Source organism: Stegodyphus dumicola, chromosome 6 (genome assembly GCF_044657685.1).
Source record: "Stegodyphus dumicola isolate Sdum_Otavi_A_Nest chromosome 6, ASM4465768v1".
Taxonomy (NCBI): domain Eukaryota; kingdom Metazoa; phylum Arthropoda; class Arachnida; order Araneae; family Eresidae; genus Stegodyphus; species Stegodyphus dumicola.
Window position 1 is genome coordinate 58,239,259 of NC_140773.1, and position 26,209 is coordinate 58,265,467.

Below are 26,209 nucleotides of genomic sequence, written 5' to 3' on the forward strand. Positions count from 1 at the left end.
AAAAAAAAAAAGGAGAGAGCTCCTTTTTTTTTTTTCCTTTGCTGCAGTCTTTAAATTAACGCTTTCAGTATCTCGTATAACAGCATTTCCGAAAGTAATAATACAAATATTTTTTCAATGATAAAATGCCTATATCTCTTAAAATGCAACTCTTTCACTTTCAATCGGATAACAAAATAGCAAAATGATACCACCGTAATCCGATCACAGGTATTCATAGCCTACTACAATGAATAAAATTATTATATATATATATATATATATTCTGTCTATTTCTAAATTCCCAGTATCTTAACTATTGAGTATTGGTTCCTCTTTTAACTTGCACAATAAAGATATTCTCTTTTCTAACTCAATGTGCGATCCTCCATTAACATTCCAAATGTAAAGGCCACCATCAGCTGAGCTGTAAAGTCCCTGAACACTGGGAGTTTGACCTGGTCTCAATGGCAGGCGAACGGGCTGGCTACATAGGCTTTTTCGTGGCTTTTCCCATGTGTTATTTGGATGCAAGCCAGTTTCTCTTAAACAGCCTTCTAGAAAGGTACTCATTCCCTTAGACATTAGGTTACATTTATCTACAAGTTTCCTACACTGGTGTGCAAAAATTAAGGACGAGACGGTATTTTCAATATAACTTTGTACAAAAGCTTTCCAAATCAACACATTTAATACCATAAGATCCCCAATACGTAAGGACATGAGTAATGTAAGCAACACTTACTAAAAGAGAAATCAGAGGGATAAAAAGAAGCTTTATTGAAAAAGTAGCATGGAGCGCAATGCGACTGAAGGCCGAAACATCCCCGTGATGGGTGTCCAGCAAGAAACATCCGGTCTTTAATAGGGGATATGATCTCCCCTGACTGCTAGGCAGGTTTCACAGCGTCTGCCCATGCTGAGAATGAGGGTCTCAATGAATTGTTGAGGCATTGCTGCCCATTCGTCTTGCAGCGCCAATCGAAGCTCCGGAATCGTTACTGGTGGTAAGGTACGAGCTGCCAAGCGTCTGCCTAGAAAATCCCATACATGCTCGATGGGATTGAGATCCGGAGATCGTGCCGGCCAATCCATACGTTCAATATACTCACTCTCTAAGAGCTGTTCGGCAGCTACTGTGCGATGACATGGTGCATTGTCGTCCATGAAAAGGAACTGCGGACCCATAGCGCCTCTAAAAAGACGCACATATGGAAGAAGAATCTCGTTACAATAACGGGTCCCGTTGACTCGTTACAATAACGAGTCCCGTGACCTGCGTCGAAGATGCGAAGGTCTGTACGACTACCAAGCATGATAACTCCCCAAACGAGAACACCACCTCCATACCTGTCCCTTTCAATGACGTTCGAGGGATGATTGCGGCTTCCCCGCTCTCTCCAGATGAATATGCGATGAGAATCGCTACTCAGACTGAATCTGCTCTCATCTGTAAAGAGTACTCGTCCCCATTCATTGTCTCTCCAATTCCGGTGTTCCCGGCACCACAGAGAACGCCTTCTCCGATGGGCAGGCGTTAGAGGTACACACCGTACAGGGCGTCGTGCAAACAGACCACCACCGTGCAGTCTTCTGGCGACGGTAAAACGCGATATCGGTCGTCCAGTCGCCTGTGTCGTGTGTCTAGCGATTTCTCCCGCTGTCTGCCGCCTGTTTCTTCTGGCCTGTAAGGCAATATACCGGTCATCTGCGGGTCTGGTTCCTCGTGGACGACCACTACTAAACCCCCGGATAGCTGTTCCTGTAGTTTGAAATTGTCTCCAAAGTCGTGAAACGATGCTGTGAGCAATTCCGAACTCTGCAGCCACACTTGTCACACTGCGGCCTTCCTCCAACTTCCCAATGATTCGACCTCGGGTAAAAGCATCCAGATGTCGTCTAACAGATTGATTATTCGCCATTTCTCGCTGAGGCAGCAACTCGGTGTGATTTTAACTGCTATACGGCATGCAATCTCTTTGCCAGAAATACTGATCTTACACCGACAACATGCTTTATACTACTCAGACACTCCCCCATTACATCTACCTGCATATCTGCGCATGTGCTACCGCACATCACCTTACTTAATCTCCTGATTGGTCTTTCTGTCCGCTCTGCCTCTTCGTTCAGCTGATATGCTAATTTTTCGACTTCGTCCTTAATTTTTGCACACCAGTGTATTTCCGTCTAAGCAACAGTTAACTCCGATCTAAAAAGCATACAGCTACATAGGTATGGAATTAACCAGTCCCAAAGGAACAACAACCTTATCACCGGATTGTGACACTCATGGAGGTCTTACTTCCTACCTCCGTGGTGACACTCACCTACACCTGCCCCGACAAGACGACCTTATTACGAGCATCGCCAGCCAGGATAGAGTATCCACTACCGGGTACTGTATTGTGAGAGAAAACAGCAATGTACCACCAAGATCTGCTCAGCCCCCAAAGTGGAAAAGCCACCCGCAGCTTGATGGTGGGCCCGTTGGTGGACCCACGGAAGAGTCTATTACAGCTACAGCTTATTTATTACACCTATGTAAAATATATTCATAAATCGAGAAATCAGAATTAACCATTCAATAACTGTAATAAACAATTCCTCGTGAAAATATCTCAAAAAGGTTTTTCCATTTTCAATTTTGGTATAAATACCTCGAAAATATATGCCTTTAAAATTTCTCAATGCCCGTGCAGATTTTTCATAAAAAATATGTAGACTATAGAGGAGCGTTTACACGAGGATCTAGTAGCAATCATTGTCATAGTCCTAAAGTGTAAAGGACATTAATAACGCTACCATATTTATTGAACAGGGTTTAAGCCGTAGCCTATCGGGGAAGGTAAAGCTGCGCATGCATGAAAGTACAGCTGGACTCAGCGAACTGAAAGAGTGAATGTCAGCTTGTGCTTGCTTCGCTGTGATTAGTCAGTTCTTATATCCGATGGCACAAAGTTGAACAGTTAGAAGATTTAGACAAAATTTTTGCACCAGTTTCTATGATGTAGCAAGGTCTGGTTGCTTAACAACGAAGTCCAGCTTATATCGCTTGTGGGCGTGAAACCCTTGTGTAAATACTCTATAAGTAACAAAAACTGCTTTAAGAATTTGTTCGATTTTTATGACACTTGGTATAAGAACTGACAAATTAGAGCAAAAGAAACTCGAACAGAAATCCGGTTAACGAATTTTACTGAGTCAACTGCACATGTACTCTTACTCTACTTTCCCTGATTGACTACAATTTAAACCCTGCTCCACAGGTGTAAACGGAGGTTATGATTCTTTTTTCACCTTGTGACTAGGACAACTGTGGTAGTTATACCTTTGTCTGAACGATTCCATATATACTTATATAATCCTAAAAAACTTGAGGTTGAAAATGCGACAAGAGTTTGGCATGTTAATTCGGATAGCATGGCCATATAAAACTAACAGTTGTATATGCACGGGAAATACTACAAATTATGACATAGTTGGCAAAAGATGACGAATTCATGTGTTGATGAATTCTTCGATATTGTGAGAAAATTATGTTGATCTAACTTATAATGTGTACCCTTTTTAATGAGAATTCTAGGTTCGCATCAATTAATTGACATTTCTATTCTGATTGGAAGAGATATAAACTTTCACTGCACTTCCAGAAAAGTGTTAGCAGCAAGAAGAGACTCCATGTTCCCGCGAAAAATACAAAATAAAACTTACTGGCACAGAAATGTTCTCCACTGCAGAAGGAAGGCATTCGGTTGAAGATGGACAAACACCCTCGCAACGCTCCACTATGACACAAGCGGGCATGCTGGATACAATGTCATTCCTTGGGGGTTTGATCTCGACGCACCGTTTTCTTGGTTTGCGACACAAACAATTTCGGTGCATGATTTGAATAGCTTCAATCTCACATTTTCGGCCTGAAGGCAAAAAGTAAATGGAAATACTATAGATTAAAATTAAATAATGAAGCTTCTTTTTCTCTAATTCATAAAAATATCAAAAATAAATTTTGAAAGGGACAGATTTCTGTGATATACTCTAGTTACAAAAGAGGTTTTAGCAAACAAAATGGAGAACTTCAATATCCTATCACTGTCTGAAAATAAGGGATGGTTATAATAATAACAATAAGAATACACTGTCCTTCAAAAAAGACATTGAACAGAATTAAAACTTAACTATTCTTACTGATTATAAAAAGACTAAAAGCAATTTGTAAAAAAGCATTATTTAACATAAATTACCATGTCGCCAGTTGATTGATCTCAAAATACAAAATTTAAAATCAGATTTTTGAAAATTTAAAAATGATGGGGAAATAATGTTAGTTGTTTTACAACAAATCTTTTTTGTTATGAAGTATGGTAACATTTGACATATATGAAAACCTCAGCTTTTGATTTAGTAGAATTTACCAAACTGTTGGTCAAATCTTGCGAAATGGCATTCTATTCTTCTGAAATTGTATTTTTCAGATCCAGGAGGATCTGGAGAGGCATTAGCACACTGCAATTTGAAGATTAAAAGCACCTCATACATGCTCAGTTAGATTCAAGTCTAGTGAACAAGTGGCCAATCCATTGAAATATTACCTTCTCTTTCCAAGCATTCGGATGTCAGAAAAGTTCAATGCGGTCGAGCATTGTCGTCAATCAGCAAACACTGTACGCCAGTAGTAAGCCTTATTTGAGGTTCCAAGTCCCCGTCTATATATTTGTGACCAGTTACAGGTCTACATTAAAAATATGAAGCTCGAGGACGCCTTTTTTAATGATTTCGCCTACACCATAAAATGCTTTCATAAAAACGTAATATGTCATGAACTAGAGAAAGCAAAATGCATGTTCCTTTAGGTCAAAATACATCTAGTTCGGGACTCGTCAGTCAACAGAATAAAGTCCCATTACCTCTTGCTCCATTGTACATGATGATGATACCACCTTAAACGAGTCCCTTTACAAGGAGGAAATGAGAGGATACAAATCATTGGCTTCATGGTTTAACAGTTAAAGTTAACCGTCATAAAAACACCCTTGCAGTTAAATTCGAAAAACTTCTTTTACAGTCTTCCAGTTCAAGTAGTTCAAAAAATCTTCCCATTGTAAACATCAAGCCAGTAGTTAATATTTCTAATGTTAGTCTTTCAGAAGAACAAGAGAGAATTCTAAAATATAATTTTAACTTCTCACAAACCTGTAAACCCTCGATTCCAAAGATTTTGGCTCCTATCGAAAAAGCTTTCAAGTTCAGTAAAGTTTCAGATTCACAGAAAGAAATGATTAGGCATCTTATCGCTCATAATGTGAAATTCAATAATAAACCTTTGAAACCAAATCTAACTGCGAGAGAAAGAGCTACAATGCGCGAGATTCATTCTAACCCGGATATTGTCATTTCAAAGGCCGACAAAGGTGGCCAGATAGTCGTCATGGATAAGAACACTTACATCGATGGTGTCACTAAACTCTTAAACGAAGGACCATATAATCCGATCCCTAAAGATCCTTCACCTTCCGACTTATCCAAAATAAAAACTGCGATCAAATCTTCGCAAATCATTTCAAGCAACTTAAAACATTCGCTTATCCCATCTGTTGCGAATTGTGCCAGATTATATGCTCTTCCCAAAATTCATAAAATTGGTATTCCTTTCCGCCCTATTGTATCAAATTTAGGTACTGCCTCGTATCCATTAGCTAAATATTTAGTTTCTAGATTTTCCACTCTATTAGACAATAACATTTACACCATAAAAAATTCAATAGAGTTTGTAAAAAAGGTTAAAAACATTTCTCCTAGTAATTTACTCATGGTTTCTTTTGATGTAAAATCATTATTCACCAATGTCCCAGTGGAGGGTGCATTAAGATGTCTAGAAACCAGACTTCGCGAATTTCATTTCTCTTGCATCGAAATTGATGAGCTAATTTCTCTCACTCAACTCTGTTTGAAACAAACACATTTTGTTTTCCAAAATAAATATTACAAGCAAACTGAGGGATTAGCCATGGGAAGCCCCCTCAGTCCCATCCTGGCTGATATTTACATGCATTATTATGAATCAAAATTGTTTGAAACTTTAAACTTCCCGGCATGGTTCCGCTACGTAGACGATACTTTTACCCTGTTTGAAGGTAATAAAGATGATTTAAATAAAGTTCTTTCAACAATGAATTCTATTGATCCTGCTATTCAGTTCACTTTTTAACTTGAGACTTGCAATTCTCTTCCGTTTCTCGACATTCTGGTCACACGTAACACATCCAACTTCAGTACTACGGTTTACCGTAAACCTTCATCGGTTTGCCTTCCACCACACTTTAAATCATGTCATCCGACTAAACAAAAGTTAGCTTCATTTTATTCCTATGTTTTCCGTGCTCTTCAAGTTTGCTCCTCCAAACTAGCCCTTGATGAAGAACTAAATTATTTATAAGCAATAGCTATTGACAGGGGCTTTTCACCCAACATTATTAATCAAGCAGTTAAAAAATTCTCATCTCAACACACTAAAAGCCACACTCTTATTTTAGGAGATTATAAAAATTCTGTTGTCATTCCCTTCTTTCCATCAATTAGCTATAAAGTTGCACATATTTTGCAGAAATTTAACTTTCGGGTTGTTTACTCTCCCATCAATAAAATTCCAACTTCTATACTCAAGGACCCCATTCCGGATATGAATTCTGGGGTATTTATAGGATTCCTTGCCAGTGTGGTTTAATTTACATTGGCCAAACTAAGAGAGCCTTAAAATTTCGCGTCAAAGAACATGAGGCATATGTTAGAAAAAAGGAAACACAGAAGTCTTCTGTTGCTCAACATTGTTGGTCTGAAAATCACACTTTCAATTTTTCTGCTGCCAAAATTATTCAAAAAACATCTTCCATTGGAGAACTGGATTTTCTAGAGGCATTTCACATTCATAAAAATCTTTCTGTTCTAGTTAACGATCCTAATTCCAATCCAAATTTGCCTTCGGCTTTTAGGGAAATTATGTTTTAGTTCTGGTTTCGCCAACAGATGGCGCCACTTGCTTATTCTTGTCCAGGCTTTCTTATCTTATCTAAACATTATTTCCTATCTTGTTCATTTGCGGTTTTGCAGCTGAAGATGATGGTTCGGTAAAACCATCGAAACTAGTCCTGTGAAAATTTTGTAAATATAACGCTGATTTTTGTTGTTTGACTTCTGAATTAGTATTTATTCGGCGTGTTATTGTGTCTTAACCTCCATTTATGTTTGCCCCTCCCTCGAGTCTCCTTTATAATTAAGCTCTAGCTTTGCCCATAGTCCAGTTAATGAATATTGACCACTCTCATAAAAAATATTAACTTTATAAACAACAGTACGCACTTGAAATCCAATATGCCTGCATAGCATGCAACATCTTGTCAGTTGTCTAATTGGTTATTTCATGATCAAAACCGATGGTTCTCAACGGGGACGATACCGCCCCCCCCAGGAGACAGTGGAAGGGTCCTAAGGGGCAATGAATTTGTTTTGGGCTGCAGGGGGGCGATGAGCATGTTTTGGCATTCGAACTTAATTTAAAAACTCTTCAAAATATTTATTAAATTTTTACCATTTGTACCAGCAATAAATGAACTTACGCGACGGCTTCCTTCGTGTAATTCTAAGAATGGTGAGACAAAGCTGCAAAAAATTAATCCTGACAAACACATAAAGATTTGTAGTTTTTCCCGAACATCACAGACAAGTTTCTGGAGGACCGTCTGTCTCAGGGTTACTAGCAACCTCACCAAAAAAGTGCGACGATGGGTTGATAGCCTCTTATAATACATCAACATCAACTGCTAAATCGGGGAAAGGCTCATACGATGGGCGAAGAATTGATATTGCCGGTTGATCAAGGAAGTATTAGAAACGGTTTTAAACCATCCAGCAGCATCCAATGTTATAAAAAATGTCCATGTCTAAAAAAATGGTTATTAAGCAATGATAGAGTGCGACGACGTATTTATGACATGTATAATGACATGGAAAATTTTGAGGCTTCGTTTTGCAAACATTTGATACCCACCGAATTTTCTGTTCAGGCTGATGAATCAATCTTGCCAGGCTTTACTGTTAGCGTGTGTCCGGTATGTGAAGGAAGGAAAAATTATTCAAGTGATGCTTTTTGCAAAAAAATTGATTGCAAGTACTATAGGTGAATCTATTTTTATATTGTCAAGGATTATTTTAATGAAAAAAATATTCTTTTAGCGAACATTATGTCTCTTGCCACCGATGGAGATCTTGCAATGATGGGCCGTCATCATGATCATCGGCCTTTTGAAGAAAGAGGTAACAAGTATTTTAGCTGTTCACTGCGTTAGTCATAGACAGCAATTAGTTGCAAAATAAATAAATAAATTTTAAAAAAAAATCTGAAATGTTTCAGATTTTAAATTACGTCCAAAGGGGCGTTTTTTAACATTTTGTGTGTTACCTTTCTTTATTAAATATCATGTTCCTCGCACTTAAACCATAAGATCCAGTGCAACAGCAATATCGCAAAATAGTTTTAAAACGAGCATATCTTTAGAATTTCCGATACAGAGACTCACGCGCTGGAGATAAAAATGTTTTTTCTGCACAACGTTGCCATTGCTCGCTTTGAAATCCTTGAGTTTGTTAATCAAAAATTCGTCAAAGTTTTAAAAAATAGGAAATCGATCATAAAACAAATTTCAAATTTCAAATTTGGTCTTCCACATGCTCATATTCGTTGGAGGATTACGTTATTCAAAATTCGATGACTCTATGTACCGTTATTTTATGACAACGTGAGAAATATACATACATTTACGCAGATTTTCATTATTTAATTTCTTCAAATATAATGCAGGACTCTAACATTTTATGGCAACAGTTTGAAAAGTGAACCGACATTTATCCGTCCGACGCAAAATGCCAAAACGAAACTAATAGTCCTTCGGGATTCAAATCCCTTTGGACTAATAAATAAATAAACGACCGTTTGCATCAGTCATCATAATATGCCGTATCTACTGTGAATAAAATGTGCAGTAATGCTCTCAACGATCAATTATTCGAACATCTGTGTAAGCACATTGATGAAGAATTCAATCGCTTACTTTTACACACCGAGGTTCATTGGTTTTCCAAAGGCGCCTGCCTCAATAGGTTCTAAAATCTTTTAGACTCTGTTCTTGAGTTCTCGAAGAGAAAATGTAGCTGTGAAAGAAAAATTGCTAGAATTTAAGACTGATATTGCTTACCTGATCGATTTATTTGCAAAATTCATTGGAATTAATTTGCAGCTTCAAAATGAAGAGCTCACTTTAATCACAACAAAATCTGTTATTTCTGCTTTCATAAAAGAAGCCACTTCGTGAAAGCAGAATTTTGGTCGCAACGAGTTCAGCCACTTTCCAATCTTGTTTGATCTGCATAAGAGCAGCGAATCCCGTTGGATGAAACATATACTATTTACTGTCAACACCTTTAGTAGTCTTTGCACAAAGACTTTTCCGAGCGCTTTCAGGATATTTTGTCTCTGAAAGTTCCTCAGTGGTCATGCACCCTTTTATGAATATTGAGACAGCAGAGGTTCAGCTTCAGGAGAAAAGGGTCGAATTTTCAACTAATGAAACTTTGAACGCCAGCTTCCAGAATGGTGATCGTCTCATAGAATTTTGCCTTAATTCAAACATTAGTCGCCTCTACCCAAGATTGTGGACTATTGTCAAAAAATTTTTAATTGCTTTCCCTTCCTTTTACCTCGTCGAATTAAGAATCAGTGCTGTGACTGATTTAATTACAAAAAAGAGAAGTCGACTCCAAATCTTGGAAAGAGGGGACTGAACCGAACGTTCAGAAACTGGCTTTGAACCATTAAGCATAGGCATCCCACTGATCATACTTGATAGTTTCATTGATATAACTCTTTTACTGTATTTTTAACCTTCTTTTCTAATTACTTAATTAAGAATAAAGAATTTTTAAACATAAAACATAGCTTAAGCAAATTTTTTTCTGGCATTAGTCATTTCAGTTTTAACAAAAGGAATGTAATTACCTTCCAGGCAAAACTATCGAGTTAAACCAACCAAATTTAATGTGCAAGTCTACTGAAAAAAAATTACTTAGAATTTTTGCTTTTATAATTCAGGAATTCCCCTTTCCTATACCTAAATTACAAGACAAAACACTCCACAAAGGGGGACGTTGAAAAATTTTCGCTCTTTGAGGGGGCGTCAGCTTCGAAAAGGTTGAGAATCACTGCTCTAAACTATGCGCAGAAGTTCAGCTCAGTTTTCAGTTGCAAATATTTAACATAAATAGTTACATCACTTGACACCATTGGAAACTTGAGGATATTTTTTTAAGATTGTAACACAAATTACATCAATGAGCACTTTTTTTTTTTTTTTTTTTTTTTTTCAGATTATAACTTTAATTTTGACGAGTAGTGTAATAATAATGCTATTTTTAGCGCTCGTGGAATGGCAATGTACAAACTATAACTAGAATTATAATAATCACTGCTCTTGCAGAATGAATAGGAGGCTGTAGATCCTTTTAATATCACACATTTATTCTCACTCGTATGTTTTACTTCAAAAAATAGAAAAGGCAATTTTCAATGTATTAACCTCACACAATCTGTAACATTTTTAAGGAAGCTAGTAAGCTGTGGAAGAAATGAAAACCGCATATCTGGATAAAAGAAATCAGTTAGTAATATTCATTTATTGAACTTACATGATTAATTACTTGTTTTGAAATATAGCTACAGTAGATCCTCGATTTAGTAGATTTAGACTAACAAAATTTAGTAGAGGGACAATATATTCAAATAAACAGATACAGGAAATTAGTCTTCCAATTTATTTTACTTGTTTTTTACATACTTTGTGAGTTATATCTCTTATATACAAACCTCCGACATTTATTTAAAAATAAGTGTTGAAAACTATCATTATTAGGAACTAGAAAATATAAATTCATTAAGCGCAAACATGTTAACTTGAGTGCCAGACAAAACTTACAGTAAACTGAAAATCTTGTGCGGATCAAATATCTGCATGAGATCTGTGCACGCAAGAAAACAAACAGTTTTCGACATATGTAAAAAAGAAAAGCTTTTAAATCCACTGTATTCGAATATAGTAGAAATGGCAATAGACGGGATCTCATATCTATAACTGGTCTTAGAAAACGTATAAATCCGGCAAAAATGTTAATGTAATCAAAATATTTATTCTACAAAAATCCCGAAATAAAATCGCTTCTAAAAATCTTCCGAAGCATTTATGCTTTGTTATTACGAAACGTTTTAAGAAATAAAGAAGGAAATAACATAAAAACATAAACATAAAAAAACATAAAAAAAGAAATCTGTGAATATTTTAGGGACTACGAAAGGAGAGAGCAAATGAAACTCAATGCCACTTTGATAGCTGCATGAACTTCATTTACTTCACCACATCTTTCTGTTACCAGAAAATTAGAAGCGACTTTTACATGCTATGATTTGGAATTTCTTGCTTTTGCTTTTGATTATTGTCGTTCGCGCAATTAATATAAATGTTCAATAGTATATAAATCTAATGAATATAAATGCCCAATAAACAATTTTTGTCTTTTATCACATTCTTTTTGATAATCTTTGTACTTTTGCCAATATGATAAATGTAATTCAACCTTGCACCTTTTATATTGTGATTTCATTTATTACATTCATGAATTTTAAAATAAATTCAGCTTTAAGGATAAAAGTAACTAAGCTTTTTACTACATTTTTTTTAAAACTCTGTTTTACTTTCCGAACATGACTATTCAATTTTCACTAGTCAAAATATATGAAACACAAAATATATAATTTACGGGTTTTAACGTGTGCATGTGATCCCCTACCAGTACCTGGAAATAACTTTCTTTTCCTAGATGCAGTAGTATTTTTTCCTGAGCCAATCACATCATTCTCCGAATCATCGAACATCCGGGTATAAATGTCATGCACCTAAATGCAAACGAATTGAAAATTTAGAGATTTGCATGTTAATCATCAACTGATTAAATTTTATTTTTAAATTCAGTGAACCTAAATATTTAATATAATCAGTGAACTTAAATATTTAATTTCTAAAAATTTTTTCTTCAGTGGCCAAATAACCTCACTGAATTTATTATTAAAACTGGCTATATACTCAATCTTCTTAATATGGAAAGAAGCAGAATTTATAGGATGGATTTATACGATTTATAGTTAGATAATTTTTAATTCGTTGTAAAATAGAGAATGATGTTTTCCTGCTACAAATGGTGCTAACAATATTTAAATATAATCCTACTACTTACATTGGGGAATGGCCTGGATTTGTTTTTAAATTACTGTTATTGCAATGCATTCCGCATTTAATAAATGTATGTGCTTGAAATGTAAATATTCTTTAATTAATCTTTTTTTAAACCAATTGAATATTTATCATATATAGCGAAATTCTCTTTTTTCGAATAATTGATTCAGAGCAATTTTCTAAATTGATTAAAAATTCAAATTTGGAATTTATATGTTCGTATGAACTTTTCCTGTTTCATCACTGTTTTTTGAAATTTGGTGACCTTTTTCATGTATGGTCCTTTATTTGCCGTTTTTTCACTTTCCAAACATACTATCAAATTTTTCACATTCTGTCCGATTTGTTTATTGACACTTGTTTCTATATATCATTAACATAGTCTAACAATTTCCCTCTGTGTGTTCCTTCCAAGTGAATTCTCCACAGCTTGATGTGCTTAAAATACCGAAATTTTTCATGAAAAACCATTCTTCTTTTCTAAATTTTGTAAGAACATGCTTTTGGTTGGGAAGGCATTGCATTCCTTTCACTTCTGAGGGCAAATACATCTTTATAATAAAATGGAAATGGAGTAGGTTAAAGCTAAAATTCCATATTTCGTCATAAATTTTTAAAGCAAATGTAAATATTTCTATTTAGAAAAGCAGTGGAGCAATTGTTATTCGTTAACTGCATAAAATGTTTTAATAAATTTTATTTAATGAAATAGTTTGTTTAATTTTGGCAGCATTCTAAATTCAAGACGGATATCAAACCCCCCTCCCCCCAAAAAATTAAGATAGTCGGCTTTTATGCGCTTTTAGGTTTCATGCGATCTTAAATCTTCAGAACGCTTAGTTTATATGCGCTCCTAGTGTCCCATTCATTTAGCCAGGTGGATAAGAAACGCATGCTGAAGATACGCAACAAATGACAATAATAAAAATCTGATATGTCCACCACATGACTTCCTTGTACGGAATATTAAATTATACGCATTTTTTCTTGCATTTCATTTAAACTTATTGGGTTGAATTAAATTTACTTCGTCGATAGCGCATAAAAACCACAATAGAATAAATGCACTCTTTAAAATTCTCTATATTTGTTAACCATAGCGACACTTTGGCGCTAGGTTCACTTAACAGCGTTACATCTCATTAATTTTATAACTCAGAATGCACAAAATTTACATTATCCGAAGAATTATCTAATCATTGCCACATGTTCTATTCAAATAATGTAATGAATCTAAAGCGATGTATAAAGCAAACAACAACAAACAAAAAAAAAAAAAAAAAAAAAAAGGAAAGAAACAGTTTTTCACAGACTATTCAGTATTTCCCATTCAGTTAATTCAATTATCTTTTCGTGACAAGGCAAAAATACATAAAAATTCAAAATATCTGTATTAAAAATTACGAAGTAAATCTTAAACACTTGTTTTTTCGAATAAATTCCAGAATGGACAAACATGATTTAATTCGCAATAATAAATTAAGCGGTTATCTTTGTTGTTGCGAAGCTTAGTTTCTCTAGATTGGCAACAAATCCCCTATTCTGCTACGTTTCAAATGTAAACAAACATGGCTGTTATAGTAAACCTTAACCGGAAGATAAGAACAACATAATTCAATCATTTTTAAAGCAAAAAATGCACAATTTAAAAACATAGAAGAATAAAGAAACTGAGATCACTGAGCTGAGTAACAGAGTGGATATATATATATATACATATATTTATATGCTTTTGGTGCGGCCAATTGCAACCAAAATACGAGGTGCACATCTACATGATATAGCAGTCCTATATATAAAATTTCAACGTTCTGAGGATACTCGTTTTTGAATCATGCGAGATACATATGCATACGTACGCACAGACATCAGGAAAAATTCTCTTTAGAATTCATTTTAAATCAATTTTATAATTTTTTGGGGGAAAAAGAGTGCTTTATTCTGTCCTTACGTACAGATGTCACGCAAAAACATTGTTAAATTGCATTCGATAGCGGTCAAAATGGATCCGTTGAAACACACTTCTTAGAACTAATAGAAAACACGCTTCTTAGATCTAAATTTAAATCTAAATTAATCTACACTGGTTATCATAAATTAAGGAAAAAATCACAAAAATCACGATTACTGAAAAAGTTACATGTAGAATTTAATGAAACTTACTCACAATATACAACACATAGTAAGGTATCAAATAACACAAAAAGAAATTACCAGACAACTATGGTAGTATAGAAATTAGCATATGTATAAAATGAACAAATCGAAGGTGTCAGTTTGCTATAGGAAAAGTACCTTCAATATGGAATATGATCACATCTAGAAGCAACACAGCACATACAGCGATGTGTGATTATGCGGTCTATCAGTTCCATTGGAAGCGAGAGCCATTGCTCTTGTAAAGCAGTTGCAAGCGCGACAAGGGTCTAAGGGGGCTGATTGAGAGCAGCTTGACGTCTCCCTAAAGCATCCCAAACGTGCTCGATAGGATTTAAGTCCGGGTATCGAGCTGGCCACTCCATACGCATTTTTGTTTCCTGTTGAAGATAATCATCTACGTTGCGAGCCCTGCGTGGTCTTGCGTTGTCGTCCTGTAACAGGAAAGCATCGCCTATTGCCCCGACATATGGGCGCACATAAACATCAAGGATGTCATCTCTATAAATCTGAGCATTCACGATTCCTCTTGGAAAAACATGAAAGTCTGTGCTTCCACCCAAAGAGATACCACCCCAAACACAGACACTGCCTCTTCCGTATTCATCTCTTTCACGGATGTTTGATGGATGATAACGGGTTCCAGGTTCTCTCCATATCAAATAACGCCTACTATCGCTTTCTAGACTAAACCTGGACTCATCCGTAAAGAAAACCGCCATCCATTGATCAGGCGTCCAGTGGACATGTTGTCGTGTCCAGTGAAAACGGTCCTTCCTATGGCGTGACGTGAGCGGCACACAATTGGCTGGTCGCCTCGCCATACAGACCACCTTCGTGAAGCCTTCTACGCACAGCTGACGTTGACACGAACCTTCCGGTGGATGCAGCAAGGGAGGATCTAAGAAGAGTCGGAGTAGCAGTTCTATTCCTGCGTGCACATAATATCAAATATCGGTCATCGGCGCTCGTCGTAGCAGTTGGCCATCCTTGGCTGAACCTCCTAGATTCCGAATCTGTGGTTTGAAATTGCCACCAAAGTCTATGAACCACAGAAGGACTCCCATTTAACCATCTGGCCACTTCTATTTGACTTTGTCCTGCCTCTACTCTCCCAATGACTCTCCATCGCAGTTCTGCAGGCAAATGATGTCTCGAGGTCATTGTTACGAATTGGCTATCTCAGATTTCTGATGTCACTATCACAGTGAAATATGTGGGCTTGCTCTCAAACATGGACTTTTATGCTTCTCGCAGATGACGTATTCCGAAAGCAGCGCCACTAATTTGCATATCGCAGTTTTACTCAGCTACTCTTACTTGGCAACATATTCAAATTTTACACGATTTGGCATTATTTTTGAGGGAATTATCGCTATTTTTGTGATTTTTCCTTAATTTATGATAACCAGTGTATTTCCGGTCATCATAAGGTTTTCTAACCTACAGCTGAAAGATTTGGTGTGACTGGAAATTTTCGAGCGTGTGACATCATTGAATTGCAATCTGCCCCTATTTCCCTGGGGAACTAAATGTAATTGTGCCCGTTTCTTCACCTTCTGTGACACCATTGAACTCAAGTGACACCATTGAACTCAAGCTTCGGGAAACATTCGAGTGGAAAAGGAAATTAGGCTCGAACAACTCGGTATACCAAGCAGAGCTTCTAGCTATCAGTGCTGCAATTAGATATGCGAACACATGTCAACAGGAGAAATTCTCCATACTCAGTGATTCGGCATCAAGTCTGGCGGCTATCGCAAGTCAAAACAGCCGGAGTCCATTGGTATACAGAATTCAGAAACAGCTTCTGACAATGCCTATTTCGCAAAGACCCACTTTAAAATGGGTTCCCGCTCACACAGGGATTCAAGGCAATGAAGCCGCTGACCTACTGGCCAAGCAGGCAGCCAACTGCACGGATATATTAGAAAGACCACCTAAACTTCCTTGGTCTCATATTAAGCGAACAACTTTGACAAGTCTGCTACAAAATTGGCAAAGTAGATGGACAGAGGCAGAGGTAGGACGAAGGACATTTCGCTTACTGCCAAAAGTTAACATGGAAATAAAGACCCACTGTGCTAGCCTAACACAGTTCTTGACAGGTCATGAACCATTCCCAGTATACCTAAACAGATTCAGACTTAGGGATACTCCTTTCTGCGAATGCGGAGAGGAAGGCGACACGGACCATTATTACTTCCATTGTGTACATACAAGAACCTGGCACTTGAAGAAACCAGCGGACTGTGCCTGGGCAATGTGGACGACTAACACACTCAAAAACAGATTAGCCCTTGATAAAATAGAGAAAATCTCAGGACACTGCCTAAGCAGAAACAACCGTGGATAATATTATAATGTTTCAAAAGTTTAGAACTTAAAGCAGATAACCAGAATAACGCTTAGTGCCTTGTAGTTAACAATATGTAAAAACTGTTATTAGTTTAGAATATTCAATGTTGTTACTCTGGAGTCTTCCCCGCCGTGATGGTATATAATTCCGTTTGGTTCATGTCCGTGGTCGGAAGCCATCATAGCGGTGCACTCACCCACTCACTCAAGCTTCGGGAAGAGAATTGTTTTGTTTGTCTACTAACTTTGGCCCAGCCCTTCGGTGTGAAAAGCGACTTGAAAAGTTTCTAATAAATTCGGAATTCAAAGGTTACTTCGTAATTCGTTAAAAGTATTGTAAAGTATTTTATATTAATTAACGAGGTATTATGATAAGTCTTTACTATAATTTCTCTTTTCGTATTTCTCGCCAGAATTCAACTGAAACTCAACTTGTGCACTGAAAAATATGCCTTCTTGCCCGCTGCATTGCGTTTTTGTTTAGGAACTCTGAATTTGTCTGTAAGAATTGCTTTTTTAACTGTTTTAACTGTATTTGGTGTTTTTATGTTTTTCTGAATTCTTACAATTTTTAATAGGCCCACCAGCAGCCGAGCGGTAAAGACGCTGAACACTGGTAGTTCGGTCTGAGGTTCGAATCCCGCGAACGGGCTGGCTGCATGGGCGTTTTCGTGGTTTTCCCCATGTGTAACGTGTATACGAGCCAGTTTCCCTTAGAAAGTCCTCCACGAAGGCACCCTTTAGGCAGATAGCCCTCGTGTGCTTTGCCATAATTAAATAATCCAATCCAATCCGCCAGAATTCAAATATAACATTTGTGCATTTAAGTGTTGTGTATTGTATTTGTGCATTGTTTTTGTATATTTAAGCTGAGAGTTTTTGTGTATTTAAGCCGATTAGAGCTTCTGGCAATCGCGTCTGCTATTAGTTATTCTGGCAAGCCCTGCTTAAAATTAATCTCGCTCGCAGATGTTTTAAAATTCGCGCCGATAAAATTCTGAGACAGCTTAATTTAGTTTATTTTGTGTGTAGTCTTTTACACTACGCTATCAACATTTAATTTAAAGGTCTATTACAGGGGTTTCCAACCCTATGCCCGCGGTGCCCGCCGATTGTTTAACGTGTACCCGCAGCTGTACGATTACAATAAAAATGTTTTAGTTTTCAATAAAATTCTACGTGAAAGTTTTCCCATTTTTAATGAACTAAAAATTGCGTCCAACACAGATACCAGCACAAAGCGAAATACGATCGATCTCTTTTTTTTTATGTTGCATGTCCAACTACAAATTCACCTTGAAAAGTAAATGGTGCCCGCTGTCCAAGAGATATTCTAGAATGTGCTTTTAGCGACAAAAAGGTTGGGAAGCCCTGGTCTATTATGTTAATTAAATACTCACGAGTGGTGAAGTTTCGTTTGTAGCACAAGTTGCATCCATACTGTTCAATTTAAGACTTAATAAAAAAAAGGTTATTTTAACCTTTTTTAGTATTTAGTTACTTATTTAAGACGTATCGTTAACACACTATCCGTCTAGTAAGTCCGCAGAACTTAAATTCTAACACTCAGTTGCAACAGGAATCCTACAGTATAAATGGAGGGAAGAGGGTACTTAAAAATATACTACAAAATTAAATAGTTAAAATTTCATGTAATATAGGATTATTTTCCGCTCTAATTTATTTGTCATTATTATGCCCAACGCCCAGATCCTCACTCGACGCTTTTCCGAAAGTTTCAGAACTGGGGTTTTAAACTTACATATAATATTAGCCTTTGACGTCCTGATTGTAGTCAGTCGGTCCTATGCTACGCAAACCTAATTCAGTATAATTCATTCCAATAATCTTCTCAAAGCAAATATTAATCCCACAATTAACATTTCCATAATTTTTCAGAAGATAAACATCGGGAAAGCGTTATATTCGAATCCCCCAAGACAGAAAATGTATAAATAGAACAAAAGTTCTGAAATAAAGAAAAAACTATCATTTTATTTCATTTCGAATATTAATGTCAATAACAATAATTTCCAGTCTTAATGGGAATAATGGTTTTACCTTCATTCTAATCCAAGTACTTACTTCATTCTAATCCAAGTACTTACTTTACAGCTATTCAATACAATAAAATCCATAATATTGCTTTAAACAAAATAACTTACACTAATGCAGTCATGAAATTTTTAAATGAAGACACATATTTACTCTATATGCTCATACCTGAAGATTTCTATGGAATAAAGCTACTATTAATTCATCGCACAGCTTTCTGGTTTATTTTAAAAATCGCTAATTCTACATACTACCATATTTCTTCACCTAGTTTCCCCCCTTTTTTTTTTCTTCCTTTTTTACTATTTTTTTCGTCCGAAACGGGAAGAGAAAAATTATGGGAATAGTAGTTTAATTTCCGAAAAGTTCGATAATAGTTACAGCTAATTATCACAATATCATTTTTTTAAAGAAACCTTCATTCCAATAAGAATACGTAGTTATATTAAAATAACAATGTCTAATATAAGATATCGCCTTCATGTCCACTCACCTGAAGGTCGAATCTCCCTGTTCTTAATGCTGTCTGTGCTACTCATTACTCCTCAAATCATCCACAGTTAATTAGAGAAGATGAATATGTAGATGATTCAACGAAATCGAAGCCTGAATGTCTGTTCTTATTTGTTTCGTTGTGACAGATCGGTTCTTGTTTTGGCTGGCATAAAGTTTAGCATTTAAAAGGGTAAGGTTCGGCGGGACCTTCGCAGGAAATTCACGAGGGTTTGTTTTTGTCAGCAAGACGAAAAAATTCACTCCGTGGACGAATCCATTTTAAAATTTAGGGAAGCTTGTTCTTTGAACACACTTAGGAAAGGGAAAATTACGCGACACTTTTCTAAATTTTCAGAAGCTGACGCTAAAATTCTATAGAGGACAAATACAGTAATTGGCTGGCATTTATGCTATAAATGATGGGAGAAGCTTATATGCAGCCACGCTTTTCGCCAAGCCCCACTCAAAGTACCAGTGCTCAGTAATCTTCAACCTCTGGTCATTGGTGGGCTTTCTTAAAACGGAAAACATTAGTCTAGGCCAACCGGATAGTATATATTTACATGTGTAATCTTTTGTAAACGCCCCATGTGCAAATCCTTACAATATTCTGAATAAAGTTGCTTTTAATATTTTGATTTTAAAATTTTGAAAAGCTAATTGATTTTAATGAGGTGATTTAAAATTTTAATATTTTGAATCACTGAGAAAGGGGAAAATTATCGTAATATTTGAAAAAAATTCAGAACCCGGTGCTAAAAAGCTAGGTTGAAAAATATGGTATTTGTGAGAGGTTTCAAGGACTTCCCATATTTCATTAAAGTAGTACATCATCATCAGTTTCACCAAACCATTACCTTCACATTCGAGATTGCTCGATACCCACTGAACAATTAATCATGAGTTTTTACCATCACTTTCAAATAATACTAATACTGCAAAATATTTCTTTTTAATTTATTAGGAAACTTAAACATTTCTGCCCAAAATTTGGTTACGATCTCTTTGGATGATAAACCATTATTCATCAATAACTGCACTCGAAGGAGTAACTGCTATTTTTGCAAATTACTCAGTAGCTAATATTACACCTTGCAATAAATGAATATCATTGATTTATTTCGAGAAATATTACAAATTAATGCTCGATTTTGGAGAGTTAACAGAATTTTATCAAACGATTTTAGTTAAAAGAGGTTATAGGATCTACCTCTTTTTGGCCACATAAACTAGCCTACATCTTACTAATGAACCTGATGACTTATCGCACAGGCATGAAGTAATACCAGAACAGAAGAAGAGTGAAAATAAGCCTTTATTAATCTCAACAATGAACAGAAAAGCCTGTACTTCGTGCTTTACAATAACAACGACAACTTGCGGTGGAAACTAAGAATTTGTAACACAAATATATTCAAGTCTAAAACGAACAGTGCTGGATTAGCACTTTTAAGTTACGGCTAATTGACTCGACAACCTAACAGGCGTAATAATTATTCAAATGACCAAAAGGCGTATCAGCGTAACAGCAAGGTCAGAAACGAAATGTGTGCTGGCTAGCGAAAACACGCTCTGAATAAACTCCAAGATTCACCCGTTTAAATACTCACTTAACTTTAAATTTACATCTTGTCGAGGAAATGCGAGGGGAAGTTGAGGAGTTAAGAAAAGATAACAAAAATTTGAATAATACGTTAGTTGAAATAAAGGAAACCCTACAAGGTGTCACGAAATTTTGCAACTGTGCCTGGTTATAGTAATTGAAATAAGGCTCGTTAGGTTTATTTAGTTATGGCAAAGCACACGAGGGCTATATGCCTAGGAAACGATATGCCATCTCACCAATTTCTAAGAGAAGCTGGTTCGTATCCACATTACACGTGGGGAAAACCACGAAAACGCCATGCAGTCAGCCCGTTGGCATTCGAATACGGAAAATCACATATTGTTGTACTTTAGCGTATTCCAAGAAGGTATCCCATCCTTTAGGGCTATCTGCTTAAAAGGTGGGAGATTTTCGAAAAGGTTAACCCGGATCGAACTACCCATCGCCACGGTTGAAGGGCCTTGCAGCTGTACCTTATGAAATATAAACCACTGTACCAAAAATCAAAACAGTTTGGGAATCACTGCGTTATTTTACATGCAATGTTACATTACAAATGAGTTTTCATTAAACAAAATCTGATTTAATAAACATAAAATACCATATTAGACTGAATATTAAATTTTTTCCAAATTCTAATATATTTTACAAGGCAAAGAAGAAAAGTTCACATAACATAACGTTTATATGTTACAGCCGTCTGCAAGAAAGATAAAACATCTAAATACCACACAAGCGAAAACTAAATAAATTTGCTTCGTATAATGAATGATAAATTACCTTGATATAATTTTTAATTATTAGATTACACATATAATTTATATGTTATGATTTTCAAAAGAACATAGGAAATAAACATCGAATCAGTATAATAGTTTTATTACTACACCACATTAATGGTTAGTGTAATTATTATACAGCTATACACATAATAAAGTCAAAATACTGAAAAGCACATTACTAGAACTTACACACTTTGAAATAGCTCTCTCACCTCTCCTAATTTGTGCACACCATTGATTTTGTAAATAAAGAGCACATAATATAATAAATAAAAATCCTGCGATTCTGGCCATAACTTTGCAAATGTTTTTGAAATGATTACGTAAATTACACAGTAAAATATATAATCTACGTTCTTAAGAAAAAAGTATGTATGCACTTACTTCTTTATGTAATTCCCGGTATCTATCATCGTCATATTTCCCATAATAAAAATAACTTCCTAGGCTTGCGTTCGTTAATTCGTCTACAGATACTTGAAAAGTCATAGTCAAAATACTAACCATAATCAAAGGTAATAAAAGCAAAAATTCTAACATTATGATATGCAAAATTAAATTGCTCTTTTTGATTCCTACTGGCACTGTTATAATACCCAACGTTCGAAAAATGATTGCAGGAAATATCAACTTCCTGCTAAGAAAGGAACAGAAAAATTTTGTGCGGAAACCACGCAAGGAGTGTTCTTTGATATCGCTCTTGATCTGCTGAACAGAGTAGCACATATTTGAAACGGATGTGCAACGTCTAGATCTAGCATCATATATAAGAAACAACAGATTTTACAATCAAAATTTGACACCGATGAAGCTAAAGTTTTAGAATCCACTGTCGCACAAAAAACTAATTATATGAAATCCGATTATTCATAAAAAAATAAATAAGAAAAAATATTAAATGCATCCCTATAAAAAATAAAAGAATTCATTACGTGAAACGTGCATATCAAATTAATACAGGCGTTCAGTTTATTTCCAAATTAATACAGGTGTTCACCATTTTGCATATCATTCACCATATAGAGGTTTGCGTTTGCGATCATTATTCGCGGTATAAAATTGTGATGAATTCTATAAATAGAATAATTTAAGCCATTATTCTTATTAAATTATACGATAATTTTTCTCCTTTTGGTGTAGTAATTGTCATACCATTTTAAATAAAATTTTCTGTAAAAATCTATCTTTTAATTGCATTATTTCTTGTTTTTTAGTCTCAAGTACACGCTATCTATGACGACATTTTTAGTCATTATTAAAACACAAGCAATAAATTATGGAATATTATGGGATATATTATGGAATAAAATATTATGGAATAAAGAAAAATAACTGAATTTCATTCACAGAATAAAAAATCGCTTTGAATATTTATTTTCGGAAACTGGATGTAATAGCATCATTACAACGAGCACTTTACTCGAAGCTGAAACGAAAAAAAAGTATGATGCGGACACCATAGGACTTCCTATTAAATTATACATATATTTTGTTGCACTTCGTTTGAATATATTTCCTCGAATTCCATAAGAAATATATTTCTCATTCAATCAATACAATTCTCATTTTGCGGCAAGAAAAAAATATAAAAACTCGGAACATATTTATTAAAAATTGTAAAATACAGAAAAACCTAAAATATCAGATACAATTAAAAAAACGATTTTTACAATTAAAAATAGAGTTTCTACACGAAAACAAGCAATTCGGCCAACTGGTAAGAAGACAAAACTTTGGTGGAAAAAAAAAAAAAAAAAAATATGCGACTTTAACTTCTGGTCCCATTGGACAGAAAAGATACTGAAATTAGTGCACCAACTGACTTATTTCACTATATAAGGTATTTATCCCACCTTCTTGGCATGCCTTCGTGGTGTGGTGGTCTGCACGTTGGGCTCGTATTCCAGAGGTCCGTGGTTCGATTTTAGGCGAAGGCGTTGCTAATTTTTCATCTCTTCTGCTTCCAAATATAACTTATTTATAATTTTTCCAAATATAAATTATAATTTGTCTCTACAGTGGTGCCTGAACTAAAAAGGGTTTTGGATGATGATTCTCCCCACCCGGGGTTTGGCGATTGGGTTCCCTAAAAACCCCAGTCGCCCTTTAAAAAAAAAGGGGGAGTATATAAGGTATTTCTCCCGCCTTCTTGGCATGTCTTCGTGGTATGGTGGTCTGCACGCTAGGCGTGTATTCCAGAGATCTGTAGTTCGATTCCCGGCGAAGGCGTTGCTAATTTTTCATCTCTTCTGCTTCCACAAATAACGTAATTTCTCTACAACTATACTACTAAGAGTTTCAAATGTAAACAAACAACCCCCATGTTAGACCTAGCGCCACCTACACATTTAAATTATTGATAATTCTACAACTCTTGCATGCAGATTAACTAAAGGCATAAAAACTTTAATAAGAACATAAGAACAAAATTCGAATACTTTTAAAACAAAAATTGTACAATTTAATAACATATAAGAATAAAAAAACGGGGCTCATCGAGCAAGGTAACTCGATAATTTATCAGAAAGTGGTTTAAGAATCGATGAAAAAATTCAACCCATAGTGAAACACCATGAGTTAACTAAATAAAAGGTTATAAAAATTAAGCTTCGAGGGTTTGGTATGGTGCCAAAGATTACCACTTGATTATGCTACGGCTGTAAAATTCTAAATACGTATGCGGTAAAATTCTATATGGGGAAAATTACGAAAACGTCAAGCAGCCAACCTGTTTGTCTGGAAGTGAGCCTACTAGTGTTAGCGATTTTACCACTGGACTGCTGCTGGGCACATGGAATAAGCTGAATTCCAGCGAACGGTTGCTGCATGGGCGCTTTCGTGGTTTTGCCCGTGTGTTCATGGAGGTAAGAAAGGAAGGAGTGGCCAACCGGCACTAAAAGTGAAGCACTGCTTCGAAGCTTCGGTCACCAGATGGGGTGTTCTTTGTTTACATTCAGAAGCTCGCTTGACAGTGTTCTGATAGTATTTCGACACACGACAGTTCCATACAAATCGAAAAAGGGACACTTTCGCATGAAGAAACATTCATAGTGCGATGGATAATAGCAATTTGTATAGTTTAGTGACATTTACGCAAAAATCACATCTTGGTTATTTTTCGATACCTAACAGCGATTTTGATTATGAATTTGTTTTATAAAATTCTAAGCTGTTGAACTACAAAAATATAGATGTTAACAAAAATGTTATTCTTAAAGAATGAAAAATACCTTACGGTACCTTTAAAATTGTATACGTCTTTCGATACCCTTCATAGAGTATTCGCTACTTTTATTTTATGTTCCAAACGCCGAAATGTTTTAAATAAAATAAATTTTTTTCACATCCATATATATTATTGTAACATGTACCTTTTAAATTTTTTTAGAGGAGAAGCTTTACTGTTGCTCATTTTAAACTCATCTTTTAAATTTTATATATCTGAAAAATAATCACTTTGAGCTTATACGTTTTACTTATTTGGGTTAGTTAAAAATAAAATCCTTATTTTATTCCCTTTCAGAAATGTTCAGAGAAAGTTAAGTGCTATTTAAAGTATTTCGCTAATTTCTAATAATTCTCTAATTTAAAATGAACCGAATAGAGCATTAATTATAAATTGACTTATATTTTTCGATTTAAAATATGCCTCAGAAGCCAAAAAAATCATGTCATATTTAAGAAAGTATTTTAGGAAGAGTATAAATAGAAAAGAAATAATGCATAATTTTAATATTAATAATACAATAAACTTTGATCTTAATTTTTGTACCTTATCCGAATCAAATCGAATTACCTTAAATTTTGTTTCTAATGTAATTAACGAAAACTTGCGAAAATATTTCATTCAAATTAGACCATTCTAAGAAAACTATTCTGTGAAAAGTATAGCATTTAATTCCGTTCAGAATGAAATGTTGTTTTCATATATTTAGGACTCTAAAGTGTTGTAGAAAAAGAAAATATATACATTTATATGTATATTTACGACGTAATTACAAAATATTTACATCCGATCGCGTCAAAACCCATTGAACTTAATGGTAAATGACCTAATGTTTTGGTCACCACATAGGGATCGCCAGTGCTTCAGAGCAGGGTACGGGAGAAACCTTTTTAGGGCTACTCCATCTTACTTCCTACCTCCATAGTGTAACGTCCATTTGCTTTAGAATGTCCTCCACGAAGGCATCCCTTCCCTTAGGCAGATAGTCTTCGTTTGCTTTACTATAGTAAAATAAACCAAAGTAAGCTTTTATTTAAAGTCACAGGAAATATAATTTTTCCATCTTAATTTTATTTAAATGTTATATTTTGTTGCCTTATTTCAAGCTTAAGCAGAATGATTTGTCATTCAATACGTAAAAGTAATGAAATAATTATTATAGTGGCATGCGAAGGTAAACAATGCTCACCAGTTTGAGAGAAATGAATTACTTGAA

General features: G+C 35.3%; 1 protein-coding gene across 3 annotated transcripts in view; it reads right to left on the bottom strand.

Moving 5' to 3' along the window:
* LOC118195268 (uncharacterized) overlaps nucleotides 1-22,421 on the bottom strand; it is an 83,984-nt gene extending 61,563 nt beyond the window's left edge. The window contains exons 1-3 of one of the 3 annotated variants that reach the window (XM_035366554.2): nucleotides 22,152-22,421; nucleotides 11,872-11,977; nucleotides 3,694-3,899 (exon numbers count right to left, since the gene is read on the bottom strand). In XM_035366554.2, the coding sequence (XP_035222445.1) occupies nucleotides 3,694-3,899; nucleotides 11,872-11,977; nucleotides 22,152-22,307 (468 nt within the window). In that variant the 5' untranslated portion in view covers nucleotides 22,308-22,421. The remainder of the gene's footprint in view (nucleotides 1-3,693; nucleotides 3,900-11,871; nucleotides 11,978-22,151) is intronic. The other 2 variants (XM_035366544.2, XM_035366538.2) reach the window with 2 other exon arrangements.
* Nucleotides 22,422-26,209: the final 3,788 nt, after the last annotated feature.